This window comes from Macrosteles quadrilineatus, unplaced genomic scaffold (genome assembly GCF_028750875.1).
Source record: "Macrosteles quadrilineatus isolate MER2022 unplaced genomic scaffold, UCM_ALF_1.0 Scaffold_2__2_contigs__length_208266976, whole genome shotgun sequence".
Classification (NCBI taxonomy): domain Eukaryota; kingdom Metazoa; phylum Arthropoda; class Insecta; order Hemiptera; family Cicadellidae; genus Macrosteles; species Macrosteles quadrilineatus.
The window spans coordinates 17,087,610-17,112,603 of NW_026542595.1; the positions used below are offsets into that span (position 1 = coordinate 17,087,610).

Here is a 24,994-nt window from a genome sequence, read left to right on the forward strand (position 1 = left end):
AATTTGATTTAACTTTGGTAAAATTTTGACTCCTTCTTCTAACAATTTCAACTTCTCAATGGCTTCCTTCTCTTTCCATCTCAATGTTCACATCACTCATTGTTGAACACATGGGATCACTTTCACTGCTACTTAAATTTTGATTCCTTAAGGACTAATTTTGAAATGATATTATAAGAAATTTTGATGTATTGCAATTCTCTTACATATTTAATAAATAATTAGGTTGTGGGTGTTGTAAAAAAAAAAAATAGGCTATGGAATGAATATTATTAATGATTAATTGATCATATTAATGAAATTATATAAATTAGGAAAATGAATATTAGGACAGTCTTTCTGAGGAGTGATTATTAGGTGTATGAATAGAAGTTAACTTAAAAAAAAAACTTAATACTAAATAATGAATGAAATGAAATGAAATATTACAGAACAAGCCTACTTAAGCCAACTTGTTACATAGCCAAGGCCTACATGTTATTTTTACTTTACAAATTTCAACATGTTTAAATTAAAAGCCGATTTCAGGAAAAGTTGCTGAATACTGTTACCAACTGTCTGTACCAACTAGGTTGAAGCACAATTTGCCCTATGCATAATGACAATAAAGGACAATTTCTTGACATTGAAAAGTGTTATTCATAGAACAAGTAACTTATCACTATGGTTAAAAGTTATAGCAATGTCGTTTAGAACATTGAAAGTAAAGAAAGGCAATAAACTCCAATTTCAGAAGGCAAGGCTCTGTAACACAAAAAAGTATTTTTAAATAATCGTTTTACAGTTTTATTGGTCTTAATTGTTGATAAAAGACATCTATAAATTAATCTATATTAAAGAAATAAAATGAGCTTTTAAAATATAGTTTGGTTGTATGTCCTTTGAACTTAATGAAATTTACATAGCCTATAAGATGCTTTAAAATAATGCAATATTTAAAAATAAGTCCTAAATATGATATGGGACACCCAACTATTTGGTTCTGTTGTTGTAATGTTAGGTTTATAATGCCAACAAATTAAATACAATCTAGGAATAATTTGTTTTCCAAGTAATGTTAGATACAATACTGACATTTTTTGTTTAAATGTTTGTTCAATAAAAATGTAGTTGCAATTAATTTTACATTCACCTAATGTGCGTGGAATAAAAAGTAACGTCTTTGGAAATGTAGCAGTAGTTGTAGCTAGCTACATTTTAAAAGTAGCTTCCCCAACACTGGGTGTGAGCAAAGATAAGACACTGTAGCACCTGTTAGTTCCATGCCATTAGTCTCTCACCTAAAATCAGAATGTTTTTTGAATCTCTGGGACCATAAATATCTCAAAACCTTTCTGCAGGTATTAGCAATTGAGCATATTTATTTTAATAGGAGTCCTGGGGATCCGAGCCTTGGTTCGGTATTGTTTATTTCAATTGTAAAAGCAATATAAAGGAAAGTCTTGTTTTATTTATTTACAACTAATTTGTTCTTTTATTATTGAAGTTTCAGTGGAATTTCAATTTGAAATATTAACCTGGCAATCCACAACACATTAATTTATTTTACAGTCTGGTAAAAATCACTCGTTTATAATAGCCTATACATACATAAACATAGTTTTGACAGTTTGTTTAAATTAAAACAACTGATTGAAAATTTTTGTTTGCATTCTAATTGACATAAAATAATAATATTATTATTTATTAAACTAGAGCTCGCCCCGTGGTCGAAAACTCGACCAAAAGTACCTATGTGATGTATTGTGCAAACTTCTCTATTTTCACCCCACGCTGTAAATAAAACATGTGATTGGACTTTCTTCCATTTGTTTTGATTTTCTGTTTATATTTTTTTGTTATTTCGTCACTAACATGGCAACCCTGAAGGTCCATGTAAATTTTTTAAAGATTTTAAATTAATATTTGTGCTTATTTATGAGCCTATTTTAATTTATAAATGGATTCTGCACATCTATAGGCAAATATATTTCTAACAGTATGCGTAGATTTTTCCTCCGATGCACACAGAAGCTGAGAAAAAACGTTTTCAATAATCAAGCTTGCCTATCTTACTAATATTATAAATTTGAAAGTTTGTGAGTTTGTGCGTTTGTGTGTGTGTTGCTCACCAGACGGATTGGGCTGAAATTTGGCATGATGATAGCTCACATTCCCAATTAACATTTAGGCATATTCTTACCTCAAAAATCCTTTCGGGCTCCGCCCCAGTGGCTCCCAATGTTAGCCTTATGAGTATTCATATTTAAAGGGAATTAAAGAATTTAGTCAGCTGTTTCAACTAAAGAAATTGGTTCTATGATATGCAAAGCATTAAAAGTTTAAAAGTTATAAGATTTACCAACAGGGTGCAGCACTAAATTTTTTTCTGCATTTATGAAAACAGCTAATTTGAGCCATTGACTATTTGAACTAAGCAGCAACAAAAAACTGTGATACACAATGAGAACTGTCAAAGTTGGACTCCTTACAGCTATGTTTATGTTTTTAATTTCATAATTAAATTGTGACATTTTGCAAATTTTAAATAATTTTTTTCTCTGGTGCTTAGGTGAAGTGGTAGAACATTGTGGCTATGGTAGATGTATGATACTAAAGTAAACCGTAAATTTAAAGAAGCAAATTTTATCAAAATGTGCCCTCCCCCATTGCAAACGCAAAGCTTGAGTATAACTGCAATAAGCATTTTATACTTCTATGCCAACCTCGTACGAAGGACAGGTACTCTGCTAGTTAATATATAAAATTAGCCCCATGTTTAATCTCCATAAGAAAAGTTGAATTTCCATTTTTTACCCAATTAACATAAATATTCTCAAAATACAAATAAAACCTGCACATATAGGATCGATAACCTTTCTTTTGGTACAACCCGCGTGTATATCGGTCCAGTAGTATGGCCAGGGTGGCTGTCGTAAGCTTAAAAATTTGGCCCCTTGTTAAATCTCTACAAGAGAAAACTTTAATAATTTACATTTTTGACCCAATTAACATAAATATTTTCAAATTAAAAATAAAACCTGCACATATAGGACCGATAATCTTTCTATCTTTCTCTTAGTACAACACGCAAGTAATTCGGTCCAGTAGTATGGTCAGGCTAGCTGTCATAAGTTTTGCAAAAGTTTTTTTTTTTAAATATATACGATATTTATTTTACTGCTAAACCAAAGTTTGCTTATAATTGCATCAGTAAGTTTTAGTAGGAGAGAGCCAAGTAAAATAATCATTAATTGATCGGAACTATTTCCCCCTATAGCATATCGAGTAGTATTCATTGTAATCTTTGCTAAATAGTAACACCTGGTGTTTTCCCCTTTGTACTTTTTATTGTAATTTGCTTTTATACTGTGTATGGCTTGTTATAAACCCATATCTATATCTATAAAAGAGGAACTATGTATGTATGTATTTATGTACCTTATGAACTCTGAAACCGCTGGACAGATTGTAATTAAACTTTCAGGCATTATTAAGCATTATTCAAGGATGGTTTGTGTGAAGTTTGGTGCAGATCCGTCAAAAGGGCTTTAGAGGGTTTTAAGGATCCAGTGTCAGACTTTTGGAACTACAATGTTAACAAATAAATATAGGCCTAATTTAAAATCAGATGTTTACTTTCACCAACTGTTTTGTAGGTTTGAATAGGTTTGAATCACAACATTCCGTATTAGTCATGATTTGAAATAGCGCCACAATGTTTCCACAGAATGCAGAACAGAAACTATTTTACTTTTGGATAAGTCCAAATACAATAAACCCCAATCGCAGCACACCTGTGCACTCAACAAAGTTTAAATTCTCCACTACTGTATTAAATATGTTAACATAAAAAGTAAAAACTGTATCAAAGTATTATAAACAATAAAAGGGATGGCAATGCTTTAGTATTTTTATCTTTTGTTAACCCACACAATCTAACATAAATTATTAAGTGAATAATAAGTGTGCGAGCTATTTCAGGTATTCAAATTCCTCCCAATTTGTCATTAACCCCCCACATTACTGTCATTAAAAGAAGAAACTCCAATAATAATAATAATACTAATACAGTACTAATACTATTTACTGTAAAGAACAAATTACAATTTAAAACAATAGTTGTTAGTGCAGCAACGCGCGCCGGGTAACTGCTAGTTAGTCTATACACAAATAAGTTACTTTTTCATTGATATTTGATTGAGTCTAAAGCTTCACTATATCATCACGATGTTGTTCCCTGGCACTGCGGAGTGGGGAAAGCACAATTTTATTTCAGCTGCAGTTTTTTAATGTGGACAAAATGAGAGCATTCTATTGGCTGAGGGAACACCATTACCGAAACGATACGGTTTGGAGCCATTGTCCTCGGTGGTCTAATGGATAACGTACAGGGCTGACAAACTGAAGGTACAGTACCAGGTTCGAATCCTATCGGTGGCGCTAACTTTTTGTCTAAGATTTTTGCATCATCAGCAAGTTTTGTTAGGTTATGACAGTTTCATTTTATAATTAAGAAATTATAAAATTGAATTTGAGGCATTTATAATTTTATTTTATGAACAGAACTATTTTTTCGATTAGTAAACCTTCATTCAATTTTTATTTTACATCTTTTTATATAATCAGCAAGTTTGGTTGGTTGGGTTGGTTTATGACAATTTAATTTTATAATAAAAAAAATAATTTGAAAATAAAAAATTCTAGAATTAATTTAATAAATTTTCATTTTAGCGAATTTCCCATATAGGGAATAAGCTTTTACCGTACCGTAGTACTCATGGTAAGACCTGGACCCGGAACCGATTTAATTTTTCATTTTGAGGTCTCTAGAGGCCAAAAACACCGTACGTTCAAATTCATATATATATATATATATATAAATGCAAGAAAATAATATATATATATGTGTCCGTTAGCGCGATAACTCAAGCAAAAATGATCAGATTTTGATGAAATTTGGTACAAACGTGTAAACCTACGTTTATTTGAACGAGTTCGCGATCCAGCATAATCGGACCATGGGAACGGGGGGGGGGGGGGGGGGGGGTTCATGGGGGGTTTTATGGGGTAAAAATGGGGTTTTCCCATTTTTGACACTAAAAACAAAAAATTTTGCAATTTCTTTTTAAACCGTTTTGTAGAGCTTAAAAAAAAAATAATTTAGTATATTGAAGCGCTGTTGTATGCTTAACGGTCACAGAGAAAATTCTAAAATAGTTTATATTTAAAATTCCCATGTTATTCTTATGGAGAAAATGAAAATTGTTGTAGTTTACTTGTTTATGGATATATATTGATAAAATTTGGCAAATTTATTTATTTCGTTCTATACTATTGACATATGGTCAAAAAAACACTTTTTACCTTCCCCGTAGCAGCAAACCTAAGCACTCGTTAAATCTAATGATATTTAAATAGGGAATAAATATGTATTATTTATGAAAATATTTAAGTAAAAATGTAATCAGACAAGTTGAAATTCGCTTAGTCTGCAGGTTTGCTACGGCGGGGGTATTTTAACTCTCATTTTGTCCTTTTGAAAAACTGCAGCATAGGTTATGTATGTAAAACAACGCGGGCTTGTTTGGACGCCGTCTAGAGGGGAGGTGGAGGGAGAATCATTTCCCCCACTCCGCAGCACCAGGGGACAACATCGCGATGATACAGCGAAGGTTTAGACTTCAGTTAAATTATTTTGTTCAACCAAGATAGTTACTTGGCAACCCATAAGGCCAATGTTAAATATTTTAATTTTCAAATGAGATGTGTAGGGAAATGACTTTTTCTGCGGTAATGGCTGTCGTCAATAACGTTTTTAGGCTAGAAATAATTTATTTACAACATTTGAAGGAAAACGTCAAAGCCTGTTTTCAAGATCTTTGTGCAAGCAATCATAGGCTACATACAAGCAAACATTGCTCATATAAGTCCCCTTTTATTCACCGCAGCAGCGCCGCCAGCAGTCCCCCGCCGCGGTTTTGTAAATGCATTGCTGTAAATGGGTGCTTTTATTCAAATAGGAGCGGTCTCGGAAGTTGCAGCTAGCCGCGGAGGTTTGTAAATTCACTCGCTTGCGCTTAGAAACCGCAGGCGGTGAGCGGTTAGTATATGCATAGTGTTATATGGGATCGTTTATTCTCTGCGGGAGCCCGCCGTCGCTCTCGCATTTCTACCAACCCAAGTCACCAGTGTCATTCACACTGGGTCTCTAGTCAGTCGGCTGTGCACATTGTACTTACTGTAGTCGTTTTGTCGTGTACGGGCGCTTTTTTGTCTGTAATTGTAGAAATGCATACGCCAAAAGACACGGATCCATTTTTCATACGGCCACAGTGCACATTCACTGAGCGACTGTCAACTGCCGGAATGTGGATGGCAGCACTGTTACACTATCCACGTGACAGTGGGCGATTGCAGCGGCTTGCCGCGTGACACATTGGTGCAGCGGTCACCCGCGTCGGGAGACTGCTGGCGGGCTGCCGCGGTGAATAAAAGGGGCCTAAGAGTTTAGGATTTACACGTCAAGTTCAAAATTAGTTAAAAATAATAGTTTTGCTTTCATTTTCTTTAAATACTTTTTGTAAATAGACTATAAATAATTGTTTGTTTGTAAAGCTTTGTTTTTTACTAAACTTTATTTACTTGTGGTATTATTTTAATCATCAATATATTGATTTAAACTATACGAGTGACTTTTTATATAGTAGTACCTAGCAGAGCTATTTGGCTTTGATTTTTTTTGCTTTGGAAAGCACATTATTTATTTTTTGTCTCTTAAGAGTCTTCTTCACCCCTGCGAAAAACATTGAAAACATGCCTCGGGCGTCCCTCGCTCCTGATGGAATTCGTAAAGATATATTGCTAAAACTTTTTTTCCTTACAGATTAATGTTCGTTCTAGGTCCCTTATACACGATATATCCAAAAAAATCAATAGTATAAGTACAAAAAAATCTAAAAAGTAACGTAAATTCGGTTACTTTCAAAGTTCAATAAAACTATTTTTTTGTTTAATTTTCAATTTTTCGAGGTATAAGGGTCGTAGTATAACTATTCAACTACATTGTTACAAAGTTTCAACAAAATCTGTTGGTAAACAGCATCCGAAACGGGGGACGAAATTAGCATGTTTTGTCGCAAACGCCGGTCTGCCGAAGGGAGGCTACTGCGCTACTAGCCTTTTACAAAACTTGGCTCAGACGGTAGATGAGTCACCGAAGCGTCGCAACCTGTCGCTGTCCACAGGACTCTGATCAACAACTAACTGCTACACATTACATTTTATGCAACTTGGTACAACAAATGGGCAAACTCTGTAGAGGTAAGGCATTTTTGGCGATTTTGATTTATTTTCGAAAATTCATAAGATCTAAACCAACAGAGCAAAACAATTGAACCGTATACTTAAACTGTTCGTAATGACATGAAGAATTTAAAATTTGCAACCGAATAAATATTCAAAACAGTTTTGAACTGACATTTGAAAGAAATTTTTTTTTAATTTTGATTAAAGTTAAGCTTTTGCATGACCCAAAAAATTTCCTATGTGAAATTCAAGATATACAAAATGTTTGGAACGAATTTCCCTAAATATAAATGTAAAAAGATTCAAATTACCATATTGTTTTAGAAAGTTATTACATAAAAACGAAAAAATGGCATATCTAGATTTTGTGCTATAAAATTCAAACAAAGCCCAAATAAATATCTTCTAATGATATGTGTAAAAGTACATAATATTTTTGTAAAGGCAATAACATTTTGAGATAAAATGAGGTACAGTAAGAGTTGTTTATGGAAAATTATCATTAAAATAAATATTTCATGAATTTTATAAATCTTTGTATTTTTCTAGAAATTATTTTCTACTTAAACATATATATTACTTTTCAACGTTTGTTCACTATGAGGAAATGTTTAAAAAACAGGCTAAACGTAATGTCCCAAACCTCAAATTTAGTAAGTATATGCACAAGAAATAATAACAAACTAAATATGTACAAATTTACGACTAATAAATATGAATCAAATTGATAAAGTCAAAAGTCACAATCAAACCCGCAATATTCGTTGTTGGTAGACAGTTTACAAAAACCGGCTAGTAATAGTGTCTCAAGTTTCTAAAAGGAATGTCACATTTCAGTAGTGGCACGATAAATAATATTTAAACTAAAAACTTACAAATTTACAACATTCATTAACGATGCAAACTGATAAATTAAAATCACAGCAAAACTCGACTTGTTAGTTATTGGTCAACAGAGATTGAGGTTCGTTAGTTCGACTAAATATTCAGAAAGTCGAAAAATAACAGATGATAACTTCAGCACCAGTGGTGTAATAGAAAATAATTCAGTGACAAAAAATGCGCAAAATTTCATGCACCTATGAAGGAGATACTTTATTATATGGATAATTATATATTTCAGTGAATAAAACGTGTTTTACGACTGCAACTATTACAATTGTCGCTCTGCCAGTTTACGAACACGTAAAAATTGATTGATTACCGCGATACTGTTGCTACGGTATCGCATTCGTCTCGGTATCGCGTTTCGTGGTTCGCTCTGGTTTGTGCGGCTCCATAGGCCACCAGGGTATCGCACGGACCACTGGTATCGCAAAACAATTTCCAAGAAAAAGTATCGCGCCCGTTCCAGTATCGCACGGAGTATCGGTGTGTGCAGGGCTTGATTTGTTTTTGTTGTTACTATTTTGCAAAATATTTTTTTTTTTATGATGGGGGAAACCGAGTAAAGTGAGGTGATATTCTGAAAGAAAATATAATTTCCTATAAATTGGTACTATGTATAAATTTATTGAAAACTAGCTGTACCCTCGGGCTTTGCCCCGTTTAACTTCATAAGTGAGCTCGTTCGCACGTCCTGGTTGAAGTTCGTTCGCTACGCTCACTCACCTTTACGTTGGAGCTCGTTCGCTGCGTTCACTTGCCTTCAGGTTAGCTCGTTCGCTACGCTCACTCACCTTTGGGTTGCATATTAGCTGTCGTCATAAATTAAAAAAAATAATAGTGCTGCACCCTGTTGGTAATCCTTGTACCTTTAATGCTATTGAACATCATAGAACAGAACCAACTTGTTTAATTGAAACAGCTGTTAAGATTCATTAATTCCATTTAAATATGAGTACTCATAAGGTTAACATGGGAAACTCCAGAGCCACTGGGGTGGAGCCCGAGAGTCCGATCAGAATCAAAACTACTTAGTTTTCCTATTTAATGCCTAAAGAATCAGTGTACCGAATTTCAGCCTCCTAGGTAAATAGGAAGTAAGAGAATTAGTGATGAGTGAGTGAGTGAGTCAGTGAGGGCTTTGCCTTTTATATATATAGATATCCTAAAAAGCGGGTGGTACCACTGCAATAAGGTAGAAATCTACTTATATACTAGGTGTACAATGCAGTTGTCTGCTTGCAATATTGAGCGGAGTTAGCATTGATGCAATATTCTTCTAAAGTCAATGATACATCTATTTCTCGTAAATGAGATATATATACTTGCAGTATCCAAAGTAAATGGTATATTTGGTTTACATAAATGGAATGTCTATTTGCAGTACCCAAAGTCAATTTTAAACGCAGGTTCACGTAAATGAATTGTCTACTTGAAGGAACCAAAGTCTATGATTCATCTGGTTACCCTAAATTAAATGTCTACTTGCTGTATCTAATGCCAATGATATATTTGGTTCACAGAAACAGAATGCCTATTTGTTTGGCAGTTTTGTGCGTACATTTTTCAACTGATTTTGCTCGACATTTTCATTCATTTAGTGCTCAACTACAGCGATTACAGCGGAAGTACGAAATGTCGATGTAGTTTGGTTGTAATGTTATATGAGAGGGGCTGCCACGCCACGTCGCGTCGTGCGGGCAGATTCTGCCTACAATCTCACTTTTACCACAGAAAACTACTACTAACCGGTTATAGTAGTATGTTTTCTGTGCTTTTACTACTGTTTAGAAAAGTTTGGAACTAAGAAAAGTTACTAAGCTACTTAGAAAAACACGGATCAAATTAAAATTTCCATCGTTTTATTCTATGTAATCATATGCAAATATAGTATATTACGTACCTAGGGCCGAAAATTAGGTTTTGCCGGCTCCAGATAGTCGTTTCGAACTTAAAACGATCGAGAGCTGTAAAACCATTTCGGTCCGTGGTACAAACGCTATTTTTCACCACACTACCTATACCCTATTACCACCATGCACCACAATAATAATGCACACTGATAGTCAACACAACTATAACTTTAAGGTTATGTGAAGAAATAATTTGAGTAATCAGCAAAAATAATAATAACAGTTGTTAGGCAGCGGTGACAATAAACAAAAATCGCAATGCTATGGATACTTATTGTGTCTTGAATATGCATTCATGTTTTAAGAAAGCAAGCGGGCAGCTGATTTTGCGGCCCTAGCGATATAAAAACCTGCTCGGTCCCCAAATGACGATGACAGCTGGCATGTCCAGCAAAACGTAATTTTCAGCCACCAATTAACTTATTTAAAACAGCTAAAAACATCATAGTGTGGTGAAAAAATTAGCTCCTCTATAACAATTAATAAGACAGTCGAAACGGCATTCGCTAGAATCAAATCAAATCAAATCAAATCATTTTATTTAGCTAAAATTGACAATACATATTGCATAGCTAAGTCATGGTACAAACGTACATTATTAAAATTATAAAGTTTTCCTAGAAAAAATTTAAAAGCTAGTTTAGAAGGTCATTGTATTAATGGAAATATCCATAATGCCAAGGCATAATGTTACTCATATTATTAATATTAACAAACATTTAATTAGTTGCGCTTGCCACAAGGGCTCCTCACAGCCAGTGATGTAAGATCGATATGTTCTGTGCTCGTACTCAGGGCTAGAGATATACATATACATATATACATACATGTATATCTCTAGCCCTGGCTCGTACTGCTCGATGTCCAAGGCACAGACAAGGGAAACATTTTATTTCCTTAGTCAATGTCCAACGGTAGATAAGTTTGCCGCTGCGCGTGCGTAGGTGCGGAGTCGTGTTTTTAGTAGTAGTTTGTTTACACGATGTTTTCAGAAAGGCGCGCATAATGACCCCGCGCTACCCGCCCGTCCACATCACCTTCCCCCCAAGGCTATCCCCCCAAAACGGAACTACACCTAGGGTGATGAAGACTCTTAACATTAGGTTTTTCCAGACTATAAACTTTTACCTTCAGTCGTGTTGGGTAAATAAGTTACCTTTGGGTCTAACGCCAAAATAAGGTTGAATTGGTAGGTATTGATTTTTCAAAATATTAATTGCCATACTACAATCGGTTTTTAAATTTTTAATCGGTCATTATCTCTCACAATCACGGTGAAATCGTAAGTGTTTCCCATGGTCGCCTCAAACTCATGAACGTCTCCTGCTACTATAGCTTTTGTGAACATCTTACGCAGTTGCAGCAGAAACGTAAACTTCTTCCGCGATCTTGGAGACTTCACTGTTTCCAACGACCATGTTCTTGTGATATCGTGATAATTTCCTGAGTTCACAGCAACATTGTGAACATCTTCAGCGGTTGCAAAGACAGCATCATAGACGTAGACATATTTAATTTGCACTTAACATTTTTTACATGCGGTGATACATACAGAATAGGTGCATAGTTCCCTATCTTTGTGAAGCCTTTGAGAACACCTCCTTTGACCTTGGAGATATCAACATTTCCTGCGTTCACGTGATATGAAAAACAAAATTATTTGTCTCCCTTGATTGCAAAATGCACAGAATGGACTTAGACTCAATCCTGACAAAACAAAACCAATCATTATAGGTCACTTACGGTTACTAAACAAACTTGAAGAAGACAATTTACCAAAACTCACTGTAAATGGAATTACTTTGCAATATTAAAACAAAATCAAAAGTCTTGGATTGCTGATGAACCGTACATTAGACTGGACTGACGCGGTGGTAGATACTTGTAAAAGAGTATTTGCCGCCATTCACACAATGAAGAAGATGCAACGACTCCTTCCTTTTCACATTAAACTCTTACTGGTCAAATCACTTGTGTTTCCACACTTCAATTACTGCAACACTGCGGTTAATGATATGACTGTGGCTTTGGCAACAAAACTACAACGTGCACAAAATTATTGTATTAGATTTCTGTTTGACCTTAGGCAGGACGACCACGTCACACCTTATTACATAAATGAATCAATTTTGAAATTAGATGACCTCAGAAAACTCCGAATACTTTCAATCACTCATTCGGCTATCAATCTTGGAATTCCAAATTACATTGCAAAGAATTATGAATTTTTGAATGAAAGAGGTGCAAGGGATACTCGCTCTGGCTCGTCTATGTTGCGCAAATGCGCATTCCTCGTCACAGAACAACTATTTATAATAAATCATTTGTAGTCACAGCATTCCGCCTATGGAACTCTATACCCGATGCCATTAAAGCCATAGAAAACCGATCCCGACTGAAGGCGACACTGAAAGAATATTATCTCAACCGGATGGTAGTGGCGTGGCGGGATGGCGTGCGTTAGGCTTAGCTGCTGCAAAGAGTGTATGTGTGTGTGACTGTATGCTAGGAAAAGAAATGTATGTTATGTTGTTTATTATTAATTATGTTACGAAATGTGTATTTTACTTTTGTTCACATCATGTATTATTGTTATTACTATTATTATTTAGAGGTTAACTGTAAGAAAGGACCATGAGGTCCTAAGTTCGCCTCAATAAAGAAGGATTTTCATTTCATTTCATTTCAAAATCATGATTTTCAATCGTACTATCTTTGTAGAAGCTTTGTGCAATAGCAATTCTATGTATGTGCTGCAGCTTATTTCACACAGGTCTGATCTATCTGGAAGGTCTCTTCCTATTTCTTTGACAATGTTGCATAGTTTCAAGAATTATTTATCTTCATTATTTAAAGAATCCTGAGAGTACAATTGTTTGGTAGTCTAGTTATTAATTAGACCCAATATTCTGCTCCACTGCACTAACAACACTGGTCAACCCAAAGTTGAACTTAGATTTAAACTTCACTCTCTCAACAGCACATGTTACTCATTTCTTTATGTTACTTTTGTGTTTGATCTATTGGTTTTTGGAGGTCAAAGGGCTGAAATACTTGTTACGGATCTACTTATGTAGAATACAAAGCTATCACCAATTTTCTTTAATTTTAGAGCTCCTAAGTCTCGTGTGGTTTATGATGCGTTTAATGCAGCAAAACAGTGTGTAAGGAATCACAAGGGAGCCTTGCCCTCAGTGCCTCTCCATCTTCGCAATGCTCCCACCAAGCTCATGAAACAACTAGGTGAGTCATTTACTGTAGTAAGTACTACATTGTGTGGCCTATACTGAAAGCTGGCCCTGGTTCTTAAAAATGTGTGTACTGTCCCCTAGAAAACGATTTTGTTTATTTTATTCATTCTGTGCATAACAATTTTGTCAAACACTTTTAAAAATAACTTAATTAATAGAAATGTATTACTTGTGTAGAAACAGGATACTTCTGTCTCTGTCTTGGATTATAGGTTGAAAAACAGTTCAGAAAAAAAAAAAAATACTGTCTAAAAAGAAAATAAAGCAATAAAAAGTGAGTTTAAAGAAATCCAATAAGACAAGACTCAAATATCTCATTATAGAATAATTCTAGTAATAAATCAATATCAACTTAGAATGTAATCTGGAGTTAATAATTATCAAAATACATTAAAAATCATATTCATATAGTTAAAGGCAAATTAATCCTAATAAATTAGTTTCAATCATCAGCAACAGATCAAACACAAACAGATTTTTTCTATTTAGTTTTTCTGTTCTATAAATATAATGTTATGCTGGTTGATCCTTGATGAACATTTTGAAATACTAAGGCCAAGTATGAGAGAAACATCACATGGTAAGCAAAGCATGTTGTATTTGTAGTAAGAGGAAAAATGTTGTGCCTTTGTTAACAATGGGGAAAAATGTCCTAAGGCACTAACTAGATAATATGTTGTGTCATGATTTACGTCGTTAATGGCTAGTCACATATCTGGCGCAGTAATTACTTTCACTCTTATCTACAGTAGGCCCTACCTCATAAGTTTTTATGCAATTCTTATCATTGCTTGAGTATTGGAAGTTCTTTAAAAGACTCTGTGTCACTCTGTTTTTAATTTGTTATTTATCTGCATAAAGCCCCAAAAGCAGTTCAAATGCACAAACCTAAAACTACAGTTAGTTTCTTTTTCAAATAAATTAATATCTAGCAATAAAATATAACTTGATTTAGTGAAGAAGCGGTGTTTTTACACTGGCGAATCAGAGATTTGAAACTGCATGAGAATAGCCATGTAAGTTGTGACAGCACTTGTTACTGCTATAACCACAGAAGTACGTACGGTTAGTAGTCCATGTGCCGTGAACTCAGGTACTCTCTTTAATATTTGAGCCAATAAATTCTCAGTTTCTATAAACATTTGTTTGTTCATTTTATGGTGCATGAGTCGGCCCACAATTTCAGCAGATTTTTCGGCCTCCGAGACAGCCATAGAACAAGGCCAAACTAACATATACAACTGCACTATATAACTCACTAACGAGTTAACGTGCAATATCAACAGCTTATCAGTTTTACTGAGTGATCTCAACAGCAGAACAAAATAAGTGCTGAACACCAGATGTGTAAAAAAGAAAAACATCATACTCAGTAATTGTGTGCCATAAATTTTACTTGTGGTACGAACTATATGACAGATGGTCCAGTGGGCCACATTCAGTTCTGATAGGCTAGGACCACGAGTATTTAGCTGCGGGAAACAAGTCTCAACCAAAGGCAGTGTCACTGTCCATAATGTAATACGGTTGTGGCTTTCCTTGATATTTTTTGTTATGTTTTTGTTTATTTCTTGAAATATTTTTTTAATGCCGAGTACTAAATCCATATATTCCACCAATGCCATAGTTATGGTCATCCGTGCAAGCTGGCCAACCATGTCATAACTTATACAACTGTATTGCCATGTGCAACCATGAACTGTTATGATTATTGTATGCAGTATTATGAGATAGGAAATAGTGTGTGTACTTCTAAACAAGTTTTTACTATGTAACAAGAAGTCTACTTCTCTTAACGTATCTTGCATGGCTATTTTTTCTTGTGTTTTAGTTATTGCCACCACCAGACAAACTGCAAGACATGCATAGGTAGATAGCATGTTAACATTAAATGCTAGTTTAGACATTTTATTGGTCAGCTGCTTTGAAAATGCTGTATGTATCATGTCTCTTCTCAGTCCGTCATAAAACCGCAAAAAATACACTGCAGAGAAAAAAAGCAGTAAAAAACTTGAAAAAATTTTCCATGCACAAGAACTTATTACAAATAATCTTTTTTTAGTCAATTGTTTCTTGGTTACTGGTAAAATACCTACTAATCTTAGGAAATAAAAAATTAGGTTTGAGTGTAAGTACATATTTCACGTATAAAACGGGAAACTCTGCTTTAACAAAACACTTCAAGTTTACTGCAGTAACTTTCACCATCAAAACTTTCTGCCAAACACCCAATCCACATGGCAGGCAAACATGAGAATTGATTGATTTGATACACGAGTATTGATTTGAACTTTTATCCTTTTGCCGTTTGCGTTTCTCTAAGGACATCAATTTACTAACAGTGTTTGTCTCAAGCTCACAATGCATTGTGTTAGTGTTATGTTGTTGTAATTCAATACACTATTCAACATTGATTAGGATTATAAAACAAATATTTTTGTTTTAGATTTTGGCTTGAATGTCATTGTTCTATTAATTATCTTTAAATCTTATCTTATCTTATCTATAAATTAAATAGTAACAATACAAATATAAATAGGAATGTTTTTTTCATTATTTCTTTAAGCCAATAAAAAAAAAAATATAATTTTATCACAGGATACAAAAGATATAATTTAAAAATGTCAATCGCACGTTTAGCTTTAGACCTTTATCATAAGATGTTGTTAAAGAATAAATAAGCATACCTAACATCTAACATCTAACAATTTGATGAAAATTGATGTTTCAGGATATGGTACTGGATACAACATGAGGGACAAGAGTTCTTCAAACCTTACTTACATGCCTGAGGGAATGGAGAACATTACATTTTTCTAAGTAAACCATTTTGATTGTTATTTATACTTACATAAAATATTAGTTGTTGGTTTTATAGTGGAATTTTTTACCTTTTCTAGTAAAAAAATAGTTTCTCATATTACTAGAGAGATAGGCAAGACTAGCTTGGAGGTTGTAGACGAGGTTGGGGTTTTTTTGTGTATTCCCTCTCGCTGTTAAACAATTTCGGAAAAACTAACATGTTTTAAAATTATATTCAGTAAAATTGTAATGTAATGGATTTAAAAAAGTAAACTTATTGATAGTGTGAAAAATACTTATTTTAAAATAAGCAAAAACCGACCCAGCATTTATAATCCATTAAATTTAAATATATTAGCAGGAAAGATATAAATACCCCCACCGCAGCAAACTTGCCGACTAAGCGAATTTCCATTTAAGTTACCTGAATTGATTTTCAATTAAATCTATTTAATTAACATTTACGTTTAACGACTACATAGGTTTACTGCTACAGGGAAACTAATAAAGTCTCTTTTTTGGAATATATTAATAGCTTAGTATAAAATAAATAAATCTACCAAATTTCTTCAACATATATCCATAAACAAGCAAACTACAACATTCTCCATAAGAATAACATGGTAATTTTAAATTAACATTTTTTTGAATTTTCTCGAATTTTCTCCGTAACCAATAACCGTACAAAACCACTTTAATATACTAAATTATTTGTTTTCTAAGCTTTTCAAAAAGATGTAGAGATAAATTGGGAAAACTTGTGTTTTGAGGGTTAAAAATTAGAAAAACCAATTTGTACTCCATAAAAAACCCCGTTCCCATGGTCTGATCATACTGGTTCGCGAACTCATTTAAGTTTATCCCGCCTTATACCTTCAAACCAAATTTAATCAAAATCGGACAGAAATTATTCAAGATATCGTTCATGGACACACACACATACATAGATATCTATAAGTATAAAAGAGGATGTTTGTATATATATTTGTTTGTTTGTTTGTTTGGCAGTGATAAACTCAGACACCGCTGAACCGATTGCCACGAAACTTGGTACATACGTGTAGAATGTCATGGAATAGGTTTATACACCATCAATTTCGTGATCCGTCCAATCGGCTCCGCCCCAGTGGCTCTGGAGTTTCCCATGTTAACCTTATGAGAAATGGAATTAATGAATCATAACAGCAGTTTCAATTAAACAAGTTGGTTCTGTTCTATGATGTTCAATAGCATTAAAGTTACAAGGATTACCAACAGGGTGCAGCACTATTATTTCTTTTATTACATTTATGACAACAGCAAATTTGCAACCAAAAGGTGAGTGAGCGTAGCGAACGAACTTCAATCTGGAGGCGAGTTAGCGTAGCGAACGAGCTCCAATCTAAAGGTGAGTGAGCGTAGCGAACGAACTTCAACCAGGACGTGATTGAGCCATGCGAACGAGATCATCTTGAAAATTAAGAAGTTAAACGGGGCAAAGCCCGCGGGATTATAAATAGTCAAAGGCCACAATGTCTGCCGGGTTCAGCTAGTATACATATACATATATAAAAATTTGAACGAATGATGTTTTTGGCCTCTGGGGACACAAAATGAATAAGTAAATCGGTCCTGGGCCTAGATCTTTCCGTGCCACCTACGGTAATAGATACTTCCCTATAGGGAAATTTGTTAAGATTTGTACGAATAGTGTTTTTGGCCCCTAGGGACATCAACATGAAAAAGTAAATTGGTCCCGGGCCTAGGTCTTACCGGTGCCACTTACGGTAATAACTACTTCCTTATAGGGAAATTCGCTAAAAAGTGTTTGACGGAGGATTTATTTATTAAATAATACAGTATCATATTATATTAAAAAATCAATAAAAAAATCTGGTTGGATTTATCAATATCCTCTCAAGGTTTGCAGACATATTAGTTAATTTAGGCTGTTAAATTTATTAGATATACATGTCATGGTAATTGAAAACTTATTTTCATAAGTTGTATTATACTTTTACTTTAGTTAATAACACTTCAATTGAGAGCTTGATAGGCATCTTCGAAGTTTAATGTCAGCACATTTGATATGCCTAACAACAATATTAAATACCTTAGTGGAAGCCTACTAGTTGGTAGACAAATTAAAACTTATTTTTGTAAGTTATATAAGACTTTACGTTATTCATTGCGGCGATTCTTGATAGACATCATCAAATTTCAATGCCAGCACAGTTGATATGCCTAACAACAATTAAAAAGTGAGAGCCTAGCAGTTAGTTGAAAAATAAAATTTATAGACAAGTACGAAAACCCTCGTTGTTGACTATTTATTTTATTGTCAGTTTTGTTGGTTACTTGTGAAATTAAACTATTAAAAAGAGAATCCCCTTCAAAGACAAGAGAGTTGATCGTAATGTCACAGTGTCGACTTGAGAAATGTGGGTGGGGTACAAATACGCGGCACAATTTGGGGGAATCATGGAGTGAGATCAGGGCCGGATTTCCCAATAGGCCCGGTAGGCCCGGGCCTATGGGCGCAAGGTCCCAGAGGGCGCACGGCCAAGAGGAATTTTTTTATAGGCTATCTAAAAATAAAAATAAATAGTCATAGTTGATAAAAAAACTTCCGAAGTTCATAAGAAGAAATTATTGTTATGAAATTTAAAATATTTTTCAGAATTACGCATCAATTTCGTTACAAAATTGCTAACGAACATTGGTTAATGGTTATACGGGAGTAGGCTGTAGGGATGTTGACGTTGATGAGCGCCCAAGGGTTAACGCATCGTATTGCCACTGCACTGGGCCACTATGCTGGCTCGGCTTCCTCAGGCTCGGGCTCGGCACTACTGATCATAGTGATTAGGGGCACATGCGTGCTAGACATTGTTACCACCCTCACTTCACAAAATAAAAGTTATTAACTAATCTTTTGATTAGTTTACAACAATCTGCAGGATCAAGTTAAAATATATAATACGTAGTGTTGAATATTAAAACGATTAATTTACGTTTAAATTTAACGAACAAATATTAATCTCAGTTTGCATTAGATTTTAAAAACATTCAATACCCTCCAAAGCACCATCATAAATGCTGTCATTTTCTCCTCAGACCTAAGGATCGGTATGGTTGGCAGTATTGCTCTGTTTTGCTTTGGAAATATAACCTAGATACAGTACGACCATAGATTATATATAACTCAAGTCGACTTCTTATGACATTGTTAATTCAAAATTTGTTCATGTCTAGTTCATGTTGGTGATACTGGACGTTAGTTTTGACGTAATTTCCTTTCTATTTTTTTAGGGTTAGTTCTATGATGTGTGTTTTAATTTCTTGTAATATAAACAGGAGACGATTGTTGATGATTAGATCGTTTTATTTTGGATAAACTAGGTTTAAACATAGGTAAAACATACTCCTTAAATAACAAGAATTGTTTTCAGTTAATCCAAAATTATGACAAATCTACTAAAGGAGTAGCCTATGTTTAATCTATGGTATCACATACTGTATGGAGTTCAGGTTTTTGGGCCTGGAATTTGAATCAATGGCCATGTTTTTTTTTTTCAGGAATTCTCGGTGGTTTGAGTTGTTTTGTTTCAGTCCCACTGCCACAAACGTGAGCATTTATTAAAAGCATAAAATTGCCAACAGTGTTTAAGACGGCATTTTGTTAAGGCTAAACAATCAATAAAAAAAAACTTGCAATGATTCCGGCGAGGAGTAATATTCAAGCAATTAACTTAGGCCTATGGGCGTGATATAGTTTTTAATAAAGGTTTGAAGGAAAGTAACTGTGACCAGACTAGGGGGCGGAAAATTATTTGGGCCTAGGGGCGCAAAAATGCTAAATCCGGCCCTGAGTGAGATGCGCTTGCCAGGGACTATAAGGCAGTATCGCCAACTGAAAATACTTGTTCTGTCAACTCTAGATACACGGCGTGTTTATTCAGTTCACAGTGCAAAGATCTGTTTAGTGTATCATTGTATGTTTTGTGGCTGTAATGACAACCTTGACCGTGTCGATGCTCTCACGCATGCCTCTGTCATTGTAGCTGTGATAAAAGTAAGAGCTCACTCTGTCTGAGTCATTTTGCAATTTACTTTAAGGGTTCTTATGACTAATAAATCGTTTGTATCCTGAATATCATCCCATATATTGTCGAGTTTATTGTGTGTATATTATGCCCCTGGGTCATATGTACTTAAAGGTACAGTAAAATAAATGTCAATTTAGCTTGTGGTTTTTTTTACAAAATTACCCATCTAAAAAGTACTATCTGGGGATGGCACCAATGGTATTAGTCTGGGGGCCGACCCATTATAATTTACAATGACCTGGAAATATGGGTGGACAAAGGTTTTTTGACTGATTCTGATTCAGTTTTTTGCACTGATTACGAATATGTCGGGTACCACTTTGGGCAAACGCCGCCATATTGGATTAATGGCGGCCAAAACTGGTTTTAATCGAAATACTTAAAAACTGTTAGTTTTAGAAATTTGTGGGAAGAGGCATGAAATGAAGAGCGTAACATTTTTAAAAATATGTCTTCAGTAATTTTTGTTCACCTCATGGTTTTAGCATAATTTTTTAAATTGAAGTTATTAATAACTAAAAACATGTAAATAAATACCCATGACGTATTACACAGATTCATTAGTAAACATAGTTATAAAATGCAATGGATAATTGTATGAGTAACCTTTGTAATTGTTAGTACTTCAAAACCAACTACACAGACCACCAAACCAAATTAAAGGCATTGGTATCGTCACATACTAACATTATTTGTTTTGTACAAGGTAACTATCCATCACTAATTATCTGTTGTGCCATTATGATAACAGCCTCTTCGTGGGTTGATTTCAAATGAGCCTGTGGCATAACGGTACACATGTGTATTAAAATTTCCCATATAGGTAATAAGCTATTACCGTAGGTCTCATGGTAAGACCTAGATTCGGGACCGATTCACTTTTTCGTTTTGATGTCCCCAGAGGCCAAAAACACCATCCGTTCAAATTCATATATATATACACTAGCTGTTATATCCGTGCTTTGCAATAGGAGGACACAAAATAGAAACATTTTAATCTTTACATCTGTTGCATATAATAGTTACACATCCGCAAACGCTTTTAGAAACAAAATTAAACTTTTATGGCCTTAATAGAAACGTTTAAGTTATGACTTAAATCTGGTAAGTTGTTGATACCACCATTTTGGTTTTGATTAATTTCAAATCTTGTGTAGGCTGATATGAGAAAAACTGACCAAATCTTTGAATAAAATGTTGACATTCATGATTTACCTTCATCTCCCTTAATTACATATCTTTTAATTTATTATTAACATTTTAAATTTCAATTTTGAAGTTGCAAAAATACTAATTACTAAATTTAAATGAACATTTTTTTAAATTTCACTCTTCTTTATATTAAATTTCAAATCCTTCCATCTTCAGTTTCTTCACTCACAATAAATCATTAGCAAAACTAAGTCAGCTGTTATAAACTTTAGAAATATTGCTGTGCCTTATCAATACAGTCTTTTGAAATATTAAATAAACTATATCTATAGGCATGGTGGAAGTAAATAAGGTGTGCTACTCAGCTGGACGAGTTTGAGACCGTTCTGCGCATCGCGACGTGACGTCACCTTGGGGGCACACCGCTTCGCGCGCGTATATAGCTCAGCGTGACACTGCTCTATTTACATCAACATTTTGAACTGTTAGAATTGAGGAAAAATTATGAAACTTGGCATGGACATCAATTATAAGTGGACGATGCGTGTTGTGAAAAAATAGTTTGTAATAATTGTTAAAAACTTAAGCGTGAAATCACTCTTTATACTTGGCCTTTCTTAAAACTAAACATGTAAAAGTTAGTCGGCTACCAAATCACGTACTATTTGGTAAGAAGCATTTGACCAGCGGGAAAGTTTTAGATAAAGATCCAAATTTAACTTTCCTTCAAACTATATACCGTTAGAGGCGTTATTTCCTGGGATATGCTAAGTTATATGAGCGCGTGATCGGAGCGCGTGCTGCGAGTCGAGTCAGTTGCCAAGTATTAATCACACATTGCCATCCAACAAATAATGTAGTTTCATGAATATAGTATAGTTGATATTTTTTCCTATATTTATATTTTTATGTGAAGAATTGTTGTTCTGTTGACTTTAGTGTGTTTTTCCCCGTTTGAATATGGGTTATTTCTTAATAGTTCACAGAGAATATATGGGGTAGCGGATTTTTATCCCCCTGGAATTTTACCCCCTGGGCAAACGTGACGTCACAAACCAGGGGGTAAAATTCCGGCCGCGAACTTGTGAGTTTTGCGACATCAGCTCGATGGATTAAACGCTGAATTAAAAATATATTTTCACGGTTGTGAATTTAATCAGAACACATCAAATTATAAAAACCTAGAGTGTATGGCCCGGATTTTTACCCCCCGGAATTTTACCCCCAGAATTTTACCCCCCGGAATTTTACCCCCGGAATTTTACCCCCCGGAATTTTACCCCCGGAATTTTACCCCCGGAATTTTACCCCCCGGGATTTTACCCCCGGAATTTTACCCCCTGGCTAGATATAAAATTAGTGAGAATGATTAATTATCTTCATTCTGTTTTAATTTAATAGTAAACATTTTATTATTAAGTAGCCTATCTTAATTTATTTGTGACATTAACTAATCGAACATGTTTTTAATTTTAATTTTGAGATTCAAGTATTAGGATTCGATCTTTGAAGCCAGCTTTTGGTTAATATGACGTATATACAATCAAGGAATGATAATTGTTTCGAATATTTCTTTAACGATTTATTATACAACCATGGTAAAACATTGTTTTTCGTGTTTTTATCAAACAATACATTGTTTTTCGAATTCGTTTGACTTACCCTAGTTGAGATTACAAAATAAATAAATAAAGATAGGCCACTAAATAATGAAATGTTTACAATTAATTAAAAACAGAAATAATAAAACCAATCATTCAATTTCTAAAATCGGCCAGGGGGTAAAATTCCGGGGGGTAAAAATCTGGGGGTAAAATTCCGGGGGGTAAAATTCCGGGGGTAAAATTCCGGGGGGTAAAATTCCGGGGGGTAAAAATCCGGCCCGAACATTTCAGTTGTCTAAACACTTGTTATATAGACAGGGGGTAAAATTCCGGTTTTTATCGCTAATTGAATTAATCACGCTCTGACTATTTTCATTAGACTTCGAAATCCGCGGGGGTAAAATTCCGGCCGCGAACAAACTTTTGGCCACTCAGGTTACTACGTCATAGTGACGTCAGCTTTGCCCAGGGGGTAAAATTCCATGGGGGTAAAATTCCGGCGACCCGAATATATAATATTGTCTCCTCGGTGAATAGGGTTGACGATGCCAAATTGCATTTAAAGTATTGCAAATCGTTGTTGATTAGTTTGAAACCAAAGTTTGCAAATAGTGGTTTAAATAATAAATGATCTTTAACGCAAAGGAATGTATTTAACGTAGTATATGAAATCAAATGTACTGTGTTAAAAAAATAAGTTGGTGATTAAACATTTTATTTATATTCAGGTTAAAATATAAAATTGTTTCACTCTTGCAATACCATGATAATAAAATGTGATATTCCAGTTTAATTCGACAGCTAGGATCCTATTTCACTGGGGTTGTTATCTATGTCGCAACTTTGGCTCGGGTGCGGGGGTGTGTGCGGGGGATGATCACGTGCTGTTTGTTTTGTTTTCGTTTCTGTGTTCACCGAGTTGCAGTAGATGTCAGTTTTCCATAGGGCACACATCTTTCTACAAAAATTACCCATTGTGTACGGTTGTTGTAATAGTTCGAAAAATAAGAAAACGCAACCAAACGTGCGATATTTTAGTTTTCTTCAACAAATCAACAGGAGGCTAAGAATGCAATTTTGCTAGTGGCAAACAAAGAAAATTTCTAAAGAAACTTAAAAAAGTTTAGCCAGAGGTGATGAAATGTTTAATTTTTTAGATGTTTACTTTCAGGTCGTAAATATTAAGATTGCAAAATGTAAAAAACTATGTTTTTGGTTAAGGAAATGTTATTCATTTCCGATCCTACAAATTTTATGGCAACTGTTATCAGAGAGAGTTAATTTGTATAAAAACGAATATGTTGCAACGCATTTTAATGTAAAACTTATTATATCTGTCACGTGTTAATATTAAATATTTCATATAAAATGTAAAATACAAAGTATATCCTTATAACATGTAGCTACAGTGTTTTGGATAATAAATGCGTGGCCTTATTATCCAATTAAACGGTGGCATCGGCTGAGCGCGCGCTCCGTTGCCGCTTGAAATAATTCTTCGTAGCTAAAAAAGTAATTCTTTTATCGAAATCCAACCGATACTACAGTTAAATTAGAACCTTTCCCTAAAACTTTCCCGCAGGTCTCATAAACCTGACCAAATAATACGTGATTTGGTAGCCGACTAACTTTTTTGTGTTAGTATGAAAAAGTTTGAAGTTTGATCGGTGGTTGAATGGTTTTTAATTCGAATAAATTAATAAAATTTAAATCATAAGCATCCTATGTTAATAGTCCAAGAGTATGCAAAGTTTCAGGAATTTTTATCGGTTCTTACTATTAAAAATTACAATTTTATTAGAGCGGCGTCACTGCTCAATATGGTCGCGAGGCATGTTTGCCCCCAAGGTGACGTCACGATACCCCTCCCCCGCACCGCCTGCAGCCGGCTACGATGCGCAGTAGCACACCTTATTTACTTCCACCATGATCTATAGGTACTATAAACAATTTTAAACAAATAATTTAGCATTAAAGACAGTAGACAAAACTAATATGATTATCAAAGCATC

At 34.4% G+C, this 24,994-nt stretch overlaps 1 protein-coding gene across 5 annotated transcripts in view; it reads left to right on the forward strand.

The window, feature by feature from the left end:
• Positions 1–24,994, forward strand: part of LOC128986213 (ATPase WRNIP1-like) — a 99,934-nt gene that overhangs the window by 60,379 nt on the left and 14,561 nt on the right. For 3 of the 5 annotated variants that reach the window (XM_054406432.1, XM_054406436.1, XM_054406437.1), the window contains exons 8-9: positions 13,198–13,328; positions 16,068–16,209. The exons of 1 other annotated variant lie outside the window; for it this stretch is intronic. In XM_054406432.1, coding sequence (XP_054262407.1) covers positions 13,198–13,328; positions 16,068–16,156 — 220 coding nt within the window. In that variant the 3' untranslated portion in view covers positions 16,157–16,209. Of the gene's footprint in view, positions 1–13,197; positions 13,329–16,067; positions 16,210–24,994 lie in introns of those variants that run through there. One more of the 5 variants, XM_054406433.1, reaches the window with a different exon arrangement.